Below are 12,517 nucleotides of genomic sequence, written 5' to 3'. Positions count from 1 at the left end.
GCGTCTCATAAAACTCATAATGAAATTCTAGTACTAGTTTCTTTTGATAAGGTATACAGCGATTCTCTTCGGATGGAATACGGCAGCACACTGTGTTCTAGGTTATCCTGTAGACGGCGAAGACAACGACGACGGAAAAAGATGAAAAGAAAAAAAAAAAGAAACAAGACAAGGACGAGTTAAGCAGCTGGAGACTAAGCAGATGAAGAAGAAAAAAAGGCCAAGAAGACAACAAAGATAAAGAAGAAAGCAAGAAAAAAAACTACTTGTGGGAGATGGCAACAAGTCCAGCTGTGTGTTAGCTGTACTCAGACTCGTTGGTAAGAAAGTCTTGGAGGATCAAGGGATACTGATTCTAATACTGCCTCTTGCAAATATAACAGTACTGTCATGTTTTCCGGACCAAGGTTAGAAATACTTTCACATAAGCGAAGCAGTTAAAAGACCAGGATCTAGATTAGGTTTCACTTTATTAATCCATCTGCTGCTCTTGACAATAACTGTATTTTCCATCATGTCAAACAGAGAAATGTGAAATCTGGTTTTCATAAAAATAAAGCTGCTGATCTTTTCTATGACAAATGGTTTTCTTTGGTTCATCTTTCTCTTTATGATCCATTTTTTTTCTACAAGATGTTTTTGTGGAAAACAATCCTTAAAATCAGCTGCAAAGTGAATTAAAAATAATTAGGCAATAGGAACGCAAATGAAAACATGTTTCTGGACTGCAGAGGAAGGGACTGTTCAGAGATATCCCCAATCTGAAATAAAAGACAAACACTTGTGTGGCTTATTTTCACCCTGAGAGTACTTTGGGATGGTTCGAGTCAATTCTGATAACTTTTCCAGAAGAGCTGCCATGTTTCTCTGATTTAAAATCATTTGCAAGTGCAAATGACAGCCAGGCGTGCGAGGATGCTGATATCTGAGCACAGCAACAAACCCGTCAGTCACACGTTGTGCTGCTGTCTTGAAATGATGCCTGTGTGAAACGGATCAAATCGCCTGCAAAGTGACTTTGGTTTACATCCACTCACAACACGTCTAACTCAAACCAGTGCCCACCGAGCATTGCCAGGCCACAATGAGCCGCACTGCGGTCGGATCAGTGGCCCGGCTATGCATGGTTACTTTTCTCTTTGCTATTACTGAAGGGAATAAATATGATGAGATTCACTCTTCAACAGATTTTTACTTTTTCCAGCTTTTTCTTCATGTAAGAAACTAAAAGATTTGTGCACTTTTTTTATGGAAGACCAAGCAGCATCTTCTACCTGTTTGTACCACAGTGGAACAAAGCACAAATTTCCCTACAAATCCAACTCATTGAGAAAGAATAACTGTAACTTAAAAAATTGTTGATATGTTGATACAGAACAGCTTCACATTTGAGAAGCTTTGCTTTTCATTTGATTTACATATATGTTGGATTTATGCTTTAAAAGCATCAACCAGAAAACACTTTGGTACAAATTCTGATTTTAAATGTACCACATCCATGAAAGTGATTTAACCTGATTTAGACACGCAATTATTAGGTCAATCCAACTTACATATTAGATTTTTTTATCCCGTCCTATGGACAACTTTCTCCAAGCATCTATCTCTGCAGACTAACATTAACCCAGGGCCAAACTGTTCATACTGAATAAGGTTGCAGGTCGCTTAACATTTGCTATGGTGTCTCCACATCTAACACACATGCTCAGTTTGAACCTGTTTGAATCTGTGAAGAGAACCTGCCAAGTCTGAAGTTCATCAGTGACCTGCACAGATCCCACTCAATGACTTGAGGACCATCATGGAGTCCAATTATGAAAGTTTGGTGACACATGAACGTGAGTAGCACTGGAGGGTATTCTGCTGTACAGTTGTAAAGCTGTTGGCTCATCAGTGAACGGTATCATTTTCAAATGGATGAGCCGAGGGCCTCAGCTCTCTAATGAGTGTCTCCTGGAGGCAGCCATTTATATTGTGAGAAATCTTCAGTTAGTAAGTTGGAAGACAAACATGGCGTGATGAAGATTTTTAAAAATAAATTTTGATGTCATTTAATGCATCCATTTAATCTTTTTTGTTGTTGTTATCTTGGCAGTTTCAGCCCCCATAAGTTTCCTCATATAAACACGCACAGTTACTAATTAAACATATATAATAACTCTGGTTTTGTGGGCATGCACAACTATTACATTAAAAAAAATAAATGCAGATATTAAAGGAAGCCTTAGTTGGAGTTATTTTGAAGTGTTTAATGTCAACAGAGAGCGCAGATGAAAGAATATTAGGGTGGGAGACATGGATGAAGAAGCACTAGTGGATAACAGACAAAGGATGGCACTTTCCAGCACTTCAGATGGGAATAACAGACCTGAGGGTGAGTGCATGAGTCTGAGCTGATGTCCAGTGTTTATAGAAGCGTCTGCTCCAGCAAGACAGACAGAAGGAATAACAGCAACACGCCAACCGCCATCACACACACACTATCAATCCTCACTGCTGCGTGCATGTGAGGGAGAACGAGCGGACGTGTGTGTAGACGCAACATAGAAGTGGGACGGAGTGACGGATGAGAGGACAGTAAAGAAAAGGTGGAGGATGGGGTGTGAGTGGGGAAAAAAGGGGGGCAGGAATAACAGCAGGAGAGGAGGGAGATGAAAAGATGTCAAATGGTCACAAGTCACTCAGAAGAAATGAAATGAGGTGCTGTTAAATGCTGAATGTTTGCTTTCACTCAAACGTTCCTCCGCCTCTGCCAAGGTACACAGAAATCTCACAATGAGCGGGCGGATGGTCGGTCGGTCGGTGGAAATCTGTTATGAGCCATTTTGAAAATATTTACAACTATTTCTAAACAGACGTTTTCATTCTGACCTTTTGGCAAAAGTTCACTTTCAATTAGGGTGAAATTAAAGAAGGAAATTAGAAAAACTTCAAGGAGTAGGAAATAAATAAAAGCGGGCGGACGAACTTACCCAACAATCTGATTGAAGTACCGCCGGTATCCCTCCAGAGTTTCATGCTAGAAATAAATAACAACACAAAGGCCAAACAGAGGGAGAAACAGGGAGTTACTAATAATGTGAAAATATACAAATATCAGAATAACAGGAAACAAACTTATACCAGATTACTCAAATATATGCATCTAAATTCTTTGTTTTATGCATTAGCAACATCTGTTCATCATTTTCAAGTGGCAGAGACATTGACTGTAATTCTATGTGAGGTTGTCGTATTTTTCATCATAACAATTTTGTCCAACCACTGTTTATCTGCTTGTTTACAGGATAAAGGGTGCAGGCTTTATAATAGAGTCCTGCAACAGGAGGGTAATTACATTTAATTTCAGTGTATTTAATGTTCGCCTTCAAAATAAAAGCTGCAAATCTTGAAACACTCCGGTTGTAGCAGTAAGGCAAAAGCTTTACTTTGAAGGTGAATGTTCTCAGTTTCTGGTTTGTGTTGCACTTTCTGCAGTTTCATTTCGTTGGGCGAGTATTTGCCTTTTGTTCTCAACACTAAACAAACTCATCAGTCCTCAGTTTATCGTGTTTCTGTGATCTTTCTACCTTAAGCCCAATTTTAAGGTGTCCAAAACAATCATGAGAAGGTTTCCTTTGCAGCACCATATACCTTTTTTTTTTTTTTTTTTACCAGTAGAAAGCCAGCCACCACAGGCCAACATGTCGGGGTATACATCGGTGGTTGCCAGGGGTCACTAGCCAGTCTAGGCCTGTGTGACTGAGGCCTTGGCTGTTCAAACAGCTTGAGAGTGTGTGTGTGTGCAGGGCTAGGGTGGAGTCAGTGTAGTTAGGAGTGTGTGGACATAACAGTGCATCGAATAACACACAAAGTGAGGGTGCGGAGTCATACCATGTTAGAGTGGGGCTGCAGTACGAGACGGGCCTGTTTCCTCCTTTGCTTTCTGTAGTAGTTCTCAAACACATCACGCAAACCCTAAAAACACAAACTGGAGGTAAGAACGGCTGCAGGGATGGACTGCAAGTACAGCCTGTGAAGCGCCAACAACACAAGCATACAACCCAGTGTTTCAGGTTAATCGAGGTTGGTAGACAACAGGGGAAGAACTCATGTAATGAGGTACAAAATCAAAAGGGTAGACCCACACGAGGATGGAGAAGGTCATGTTAGTGCATACGTGAGTAAGAGGGAGATAGGGAAGCTGCCTTTGATGGCTGGCTAGCGTCACCGCTCAGACATCAAACTAAAACGTACCCACGCAAGAGACACAGAATCGGCTGTCTAAACTTGACCATCTCGTATCTGTTCCTCCCATTACACTGAAGCTCTCTCGCCCTTATCTCTGTTGTGCTAAGATAGACCACAAGTCTCTCTCTCTCTTTCTCTCACACACACACGTATCCAGATCCCACAGTAACCGGTGAGCTCAGAGATAAAGGCCCAGGAGTGGGCAGATAACATGACAAGCTCCCTGAGCTACTGACCAGACCAGCGCACGTATATCTACCCAGCTGACGTTGCTGTTGTAGGAGGTCAGATACAGGAATAAAAATACACCACAAACACAAAAACACCACTGTTTTACCAACTTTGACATTTGACAGCTTCAAAAATAAATGAATACACTTTGTCTTTAATTATGACAACACAACTGCTCTGTTGGGAACATAGGGTGCCAGCATTCAAGTAGAAGTCACTTTGATATGCTCATGACAAAAAGCAACAGCATCACCAGGCAGTATAATATGCTCCATCGTAAAACAGCTCGGTCAGCACCGACCCAAATGCCACAGAGCATCTATTGGATACCCTGGAACAACTCCAGTCCTCGAGGCCTAACCCCACTGCCAATCACCTGGTCCCAGAAAACACAGACCGAGTGTGTGCTGTGTTCATGCTAGCCCTCCATCTGGGATCAGACAAACGATGTTGAAGGCGTCCCTCCTCACGGTACAGTTTCTTTTGAGAAATATGAAATTTGTACATTCAGAAATTACATTTATGTTCATGTTCCCTGCAGTCCATTGCCTCAGTTATTTAAAGAGATTGGAATTTAATAATCAATACCATGATTAGCTTCCAACGTTATACTTTAACCAATTCTCTAATGCTGCAGCCACATTAGTTGTGATCTCATCATCTTTGAAACGGCTGCAACAACTGCCACCTTCAATCCGATTTCAGTGCATCATGACGGCAATGAAATGGCGACAAGAGTCAGTCTGCTGTTAGTTTCTGATTGGATGTGCCACTGCCTTAAAAGTAGCAATTAAAATGGTCGCCACAATTACCTGCGATCAGTCGCCAAATATGAATATAATACGATGGGCGTCATATTTTGACTCTAGTGTCTCTGAGCCATAAAGGACAGTTTCCTTTCTCGCTCTCCGTCTGTTGCCCTTTTGTATTTCTAAGGTTTGCAAACAACCTTGTCCTTCATGCTTTATCTGTCCGCGCTCCTTTTCAAAACTTAAATAAAGAAAAAAAGAATATCAACAAAAAAGTATTTGTTAAAAAAAATTAAGATCTAAAGTGCTGTATGTGGATTTTGGCATCATGCTCAGCTACACTCTTTAGTCGTTCCCTTGATTAAACTGTGCCCTTTGAAAACAAAGATACCAACAAAACAATGTGGTGAATGGTAGAAATACAGCTCTCCCTGGTAGTGTGTCAGAACTAGGTTGAGCTTGTTTGGAGGTGACAAAACTGTTTTTTAATTCCCAGTTTGACCCTCAGTGGAACAATGTGTATTCAACAAATGAGAGGCATCAAACCGCTGTGAACTCTGCATTATACAGCGCTCGCTGTCCCTGAGAGAGCGTGAGCACGGGGTGAGAAACACGGGCTGAGATCAGCACGAGTGTTTGTGCGACAATATAACATCACCAGAGAAGGTGAGGAGAGATAAACGAAACAGAGAGGAGCTGAAAGAGAGAAGAACACCAGCAGGCGGAGCCAGCAGAGAATCAAAGAAAGAACGGATCAGACAGCACGAGGATCAGACGTGAATAAATTACAACAACATGAACCCGACAAAAACCTGCTAACAAAGAAAGACAAATGTTTCTAGTAACTGCTCACAGACTATTTATGTTCATGGCACCAGCTTTCTTCTGATTGGCTGCCCCACACAAACATAGGGTGTGAGGAACTGGTGGGTGGGGCTTGTCTACTCCTGCGCTCCATACTGTCTGAGATGACCATACTGAGAATGTACCTGTTCACACACCAACTTCATTATGTGAATCTTTGTTTTATATGCACATCCGCCAATCAGCAGTGTAATTACAACAAAACAGTATAACAAGCCGGTTCCCCTCTTAAATAAACGACTACAGTCTCCCACTGGAGTGAGCGTGACTGAGCATAAGTGTTCCACCTTTACTGAAGTAAACACATCTGCTTGCTAAAGGTCAAGAAGTCAGTCTTTTTTCACCTTTTTGATCTCTTTATAGACATTTTCCTCCACTATAGCCCAACATCCCATCACCTGACCCCTTTATTTGAAACTTCAGCCCATGTTTATTATAAGCATCCAACAATAAGAGTGTTTACATGAAATAGACTTTTCATTTCTTTTTAAGTCTTTGAAAACACTGTTTGATTTCTAGTCTCAGTCACTAGTTTTATATCATATTCAATACAAAAAAAATTCATTTAGCAAATGTATAGCTCTTATCACACATTGCCCTCTACGCCCCTGTCTCCCTTTAAGAAAGGTAAAGAAGAACGATTTTGCAACTTTACATCTCTGGCAGGTTTTTCCAAACCGGAGGGGTAAGAAAGAAGGTAATGAAGCTTCAGCAATCTGTGAGAGTGACCGAGTCGGACCGCAATTGTTGGAGAGAGGCTAACTTCCACCGTGTGACCTGTGTGATTGCCAATCGGCGCTCAGAGGTTGAAGACGTTGCATGCTCAACCTCCACAACTATCTGGTGGCACCAGCGTAGGTAGTAGGGCTGAGCATGTGACCCAAATGCTGTGAGGCTATTGCAGAGGCCTGGATGTTTTGATGCGTGCAACAGCTTTCCTGTCAACTCAGAACTGTCCTGTCAAAATAAAGGCTAAAAAGTCCAGAAAAAATGCTTCAATCTCCAAGCAGCTACATGTTTTTCCTAGTTGGAAAAGGGATGCTCGACTATTTTTACTTTATTTAAGAAAAACAAGCTGAGAAGGAGCAGAAGTAGTTGGTTAGAAGCAAGGGAACTTTCAAAATAAAAGACCTACTAGACGAATTGCCTGTATATGTTAATGCTCTCTAAAAAAATGTTTTTTTTAAAGACTCAAGGATCTGTTAGAGCAGCTGCTTTGTTCCAGCTGTCGTGCTGTAGCTCAGAGTTCCCAGTCTGACCGGTTTGATGGACTGGCTGCTACCGCCGCTCACCTCGCCTCTCCTTCCCCTCGTCTCTGCCCGACACGCTGGGCTTTAGGCCCGTGTTTACATCCATCGCAGCTCTGCCCACATTTGTCAACGTGCGGTACGTGTGCGAGTGTAACAAAGGAGTATTGTTCGGGCTCGCCGCTGCTCCACAGCGGGTGGAAAATTGTGGGCCTTAAAGGTGGAAAAGGGAAAGCGGGGAGAAGAGTGGACGGGGGGGGGGGTTGGTCTTGATTGCAAATGGGATTCTACGTCCAGGTTTGCTACAAAAATAAATGAAAGTGCTACAAGCGTGTGCCTGTGGAAGTACAAGACATTCTCAAACATTTAACAATCAGACTGTGTGTGTGTGTGTGTGTGTGTGTGTGTGTGGGGTTTTATTTTCTGATATTAAATCCACATCTCCACCCGACAGCTTGTCATTCAAAGCGCCGCAGCACAGCTTATTTTAACACACAAAACAGTTCGAGTGTGTCTGTTTAATCTTGTGTCCTTTCTGCATTTTAATAGAAACGCAAACAAAATCTCAAATGGCAGCAGCAGCAGCAGGAGGAGAAGGAGGGGGAACATAAATGACTAAGAGTGTGTGACCCCAAAGGTTCAGGGGTCAATCCTTTCAACACCTTCCCGAGCAGCAGCGTGCTCCTTTCCTCCCCCCTTTCTCCTTCATCTCGAGTGCTTCATTCCTCCTCTCTCATCCATCCTCCCCTCTCTCGTCTCGCTGCATTTTCACCCTCGTCTTCCTGTTTTTGCCCTTTTAACCTCCCCGTGACCTCCCTCTGCTCCCTACTCTCTGCAACAGCTTATCTCCAATCAGCTGATTGAGGCCTCAGCAACATACAGCAGGGCTGGTTCAAGTGCTGCTGAGGCTCTAATGACTGAGATTTGTGGAAAATTCTTATTTCCTTCCACTTTTCACTCCTCCTGCTTAGCCTCCACATCTCAATGCTCCCTTCTTCCCTTCCTGTGACCCCCGCTCTTCTCATAACCTTCCTCTCTGATTGCCTCTTCCACATCATTAAGGGTTCAGTTCAGCTTTAAGGGGTCAGTAAGATGAGAAAGATCACCATATGGTAGTTCTCCTCCCTCCCCACGGACCAATAACACCTCACCTGTTACTTGATTCAACCAATCAGATGCTGACCACTCCCTCTAGAAGCAGTATATTTTATTTTGGTTTGGGGAATTTATTGAGCTATTTATGCCACAGATCCACTTTATTGTACTATTCTACCATTATTTATTTTGTTGTATTTTTTGAAACTTTATTTACCTATACTTCCTACATGTGCTGTACTTTCTCCATCTTCCAATATATACATCATCCTTCTGCCTCTCTAACTCCGTCTCCAAATCCATCAAGTTGTCCTTCAGTTGTACTCATGTCTTGTTCATTCTGTTCACTCGGAGTGAAGATCTTGGCATCTTGACCTCTCATCTGTGCCACAGTCTCCAAATCATACATCACAGCAGGAACGATGATACCATCCTGTAAAAAATAGCAGCAAATCACCCCTTACACTCTTCTCTACCCATTCCACCCTGCCAGCACTCTCTTCTTCATCTCTCTTGTGGACTGTTCCTTGATTTGCATGGCTGACCCCAGCTATTTAATCTTAATCTCTTAATCCCCCCCCCCCACCACCACCACCACTTGGAAAGCTCAGCTCGGTGCCATACATGAGTGGTTCTTACACCTAGCTCATTCTTCACTGGGTCACTGATATCTTTCATTTTTACTTTATACACAGTTATTCATATTTTTTCCACATGTGGTTACATCATTACAGAAACTGTAGATCGGTAGTACAGCACTTCATGCAAATACACTTTTCCTAACCTTGTCATATACACACCAGGGCCAAAACACACAAATCTGTCCCACACGGTGGCTCGGGCAGCCACTGATGGGTGATGTGATTTAACGTGACGATCGAAAAAAAAATAAATTGCTAATTATGTTTATACAGCCCTGCAACAAAAAATAAATGACAGATTTATGGACCTATCCAGCTCAAAATACACGAACCAGTCTGTATACATATACATTTTAAAAATGTATGTAGAGTAAAAAACCCTGCAGCAGTCCACTTGGCTTCGCTATTGTGCTACATTATATATTTTATAAATTTTTTCATGACCTTTCCTTCTTTCCTTCTGCTGCAGGTTTTTCCTTAAAAGGGCCCTAAAAAACCAAGTTTTTAGAACTGTAATCTTTTCTTTAAGGGGACATGCAGTGTTTTAAGTTAAATGAGGGAAACCGTTCAGCTTCACACAAACATTTAAAGCCAGAAAATAAAGTGTTTGTGTGTTTATACTTTCTTCACCCACGTCGTCACCTGTCTAAACCTTCTGTAACCTCTCTCTCTTTGTTTCTCCTCCACCATCGTGCCCTGCTTAACCTTTCTTTAACCTCAGCCTTGCTTTTCTACTCCCTCCCTCACTCTTTTGCCCGTTCACTTTCTCCTTCCTGTCATGCACTTCCTGTCCCCCTGTCATACCCCGACCCTCTGGCTGTGCTGGCCTGATAACGTCCCCTACAAAGTCCTACAAACTCACAAATGCAAACAAACGCACACTCACACAGAGAACCCTAATGCACAGCTAACCCATTCGTGGCACCTCCACCCATGTCACTTTCACTCTAAGTGAGACGAGACACGCGAGTTCTCTCTGCAGTCTGGTTGGAGCGAAGCCAGGCTCGAGCTGGAGGCCCCGTCGTACCGAAGTCGTTTACCCCCTCTGTGCCAGGTCACCCTCAGAGCTGGGCACAAGCAGATTCTGACATTTAAGCAAAAGAAGCGGGCCTCCTCATTATCGCTGGCTGTTGTAGGCGATGAAGAGGATGCTGCTGCAAACCACTGAGCAGGGCTGAACGATGTCAACAATCACATCTCATGAATGAGAAATAAATGAGCCAAACATGATATTTGGAGGCTCTATCATGTTTTGGAGCTATGCTTCAGTCAGTGGTGTAAAATATAAAGAAATGAAAGTAGGTTTAATACTTTTGCACAATATGATGAGCTGGACACAGGGTAGGAAAAAAAGGAGAAAATTCAGCCCCGATCTCATGAGGCCAAGCACTGCTGGTCTGCCTCTGGTGACAGAGTCAAAGCTGACTGTCACATGGCACTGACACTCTGGAGTCAAAGGCAGCTGTTAATAATCCTTCTCGAGCTTCATCTGCAGAACCTGTGTAGGTTTGACCTCCTTTATGTGGACGCTGTGGACCAAAAGCTTCCTTTTAGTCATCTCAGCTCGAGCTGAACTAAACAGCTAGTAGATTTAAGCTTTTAGGGAACAACGTGAGCCCAGCGCTCCAAAGGAAAGGAGTGAACTTTGTAACCAAAGCAGAGCAGCAAAGCATCTTGTTTTCATAAAGCTAATACCATAAATCACCCAGCCCTGATGTAGGCAGAACAAAGTCAGTACAAAGGATGCAACAAACAACATTGTTACTTCAGTCAATCACATGCACAGGAAATACAGGCAGATACACCTTTACGAGCTGATCAGAAAGGAGTTGCGGCTTCACTTAAGCTGGAAAACTGAAGCGCTCATGGATGGAGGAAAGAAACAGCTCTGCATCTTTGATTTGAGACAAAAGAAAAAAAGAGCACAGAAGAAATAAAACAGAAAATGAGAAAATGAACTCACCAGCACAGTGTAGATATGCAGACAGCGGTAAACTGGAGAGAAATCCACCACATGGATGGAGGAAAGAAACAGCTCTGCATCTTTGATTTGAGACAAAAGAAAAAAAGAGCACAGAAGAAATAAAACAGAAAATGAGAAAATGAACTCACCAGCACAGTGTAGATATGCAGACAGCGGTAAACTGGAGAGAAATCCACCAAGTCCTGAGCTCCTGGGACCTGCAGGGGGAAACAATTTGCACAGTTCACATGTTCAGTTCATAAACTGCAATCAACCAGCCAGTCTTCAGTTTTCTTTTACAAGTTTTGGCAACACCTGTTTTGGTTAAAGCCAAGCAAAGTAAAAGCAAACCTGAGATTCTAACCAGAGAGAGACAAAGATGGCAACGAGGGGCAAGACAGAGACAAATGATTGTGTTTGTGAAACAGACGAGGGAAATGTGAACGGCAAGAATAAAACAGGCCGCGTCCCTAATAATGAACAGCCTCCAACCTCAATAATAATAATAATAATAATAATAATAATAATAATAATGGATTGGATTTATATAGCGCTTTTCAAGGCACCCAAAGCGCTTTACAATGCCACTATTCATTCACTCACTGGTGGAAGCAGCTACGGTTGTAGCCACAGCTGCCCTGGGGCAGACTGACAGAAGCGAAGCTGCCATATCGCGCCATCGGCCCCTCTGGCCAACACCAGTAGGCAAGTAGGGTAAAGTGTCTTGCCCAAGGACACAACGACCAGGACAGAGAGCCCAGGGATCGAACCGGCGACCTTCCAGTTACAGATGCGATTCCCAACCCCCTGAGCCACGGTCGCCCGTAAAATAAAACTTAAATGGCAGAGCAAAAAAATGAAGTGGTTACCAGGCTGCAAACACGTTTACTTCTGCTATAAAGCTGTTAACTCTAACAAAGGAGTCAGTGGAGATGATTTTCGGGAGCTGGCCTCAAGTGGCCACTAGAGGAACTGCCGGTTTTGGCATGTCTCAACTTTCCAGCCCTGGAGGCTGCAACTTTGCTTTAACAGACACAGTATCTAATTCTTTTCCTCACTGTAAGATTAGACAAATTTAGAATATACGTTTTAGGGGTTTTTATTAATTTAATTTCATTATATTTTCTAAGATATTTTACCTGCATAAAGGGTAAAACAAACAGTACAGTTACTCATTGAAATAACTTAATGTGGAGGAACATTACGGAAAGATTCAAGGTGGTATCAGTTGTGCTTAAACAAGGATATTTATATTTAAAACAAACAAAACAAAACAGTCACTTCCTGTGAAACAGACTGAATAATTCACAGCCATAAGTTTAAAACTGATCTCAGAGCTTGCTGCTCCATTTGCTTGAAGTTCTCTAAACACCGGACTTTGTTCAGCTGCGCTTCCCCCTGCTGCCACCCATGACTCGCCCTGCAGTTTTTATTCATCTTTATTAAACTACAGTCCCCTACATATTCATCACAACTAGCTAGCTCTGGTTCATCTTA

The 12,517-nt window shown here is 42.5% G+C and overlaps 1 protein-coding gene across 2 annotated transcripts in view; it reads right to left on the bottom strand.

Annotated features, from left to right (window-relative positions):
* The window catches only part of exoc6b (exocyst complex component 6B), a 131,949-nt gene that overhangs the window by 76,933 nt on the left and 42,499 nt on the right, over positions 1-12,517 (bottom strand). For both annotated transcript variants that reach the window (XM_085394985.1, XM_085394993.1), the window contains exons 8-10: positions 11,170-11,238; positions 3,874-3,957; positions 2,973-3,019 (exon numbers count right to left, since the gene is read on the bottom strand). In XM_085394985.1, the coding sequence (XP_085251111.1) occupies positions 2,973-3,019; positions 3,874-3,957; positions 11,170-11,238 (200 nt within the window). The remainder of the gene's footprint in view (positions 1-2,972; positions 3,020-3,873; positions 3,958-11,169; positions 11,239-12,517) is intronic.

Source organism: Rhamphochromis longiceps, linkage group LG3 (assembly GCF_057381845.1).
Source record: "Rhamphochromis longiceps isolate RC_006_pf linkage group LG3, R_longiceps_female_GT1.1, whole genome shotgun sequence".
NCBI lineage: Eukaryota > Metazoa > Chordata > Actinopteri > Cichliformes > Cichlidae > Rhamphochromis > Rhamphochromis longiceps.
The sequence above is the reverse complement of the archived record's forward strand: the minus strand, read 5'-3'. Positions and strand labels throughout refer to the sequence as shown.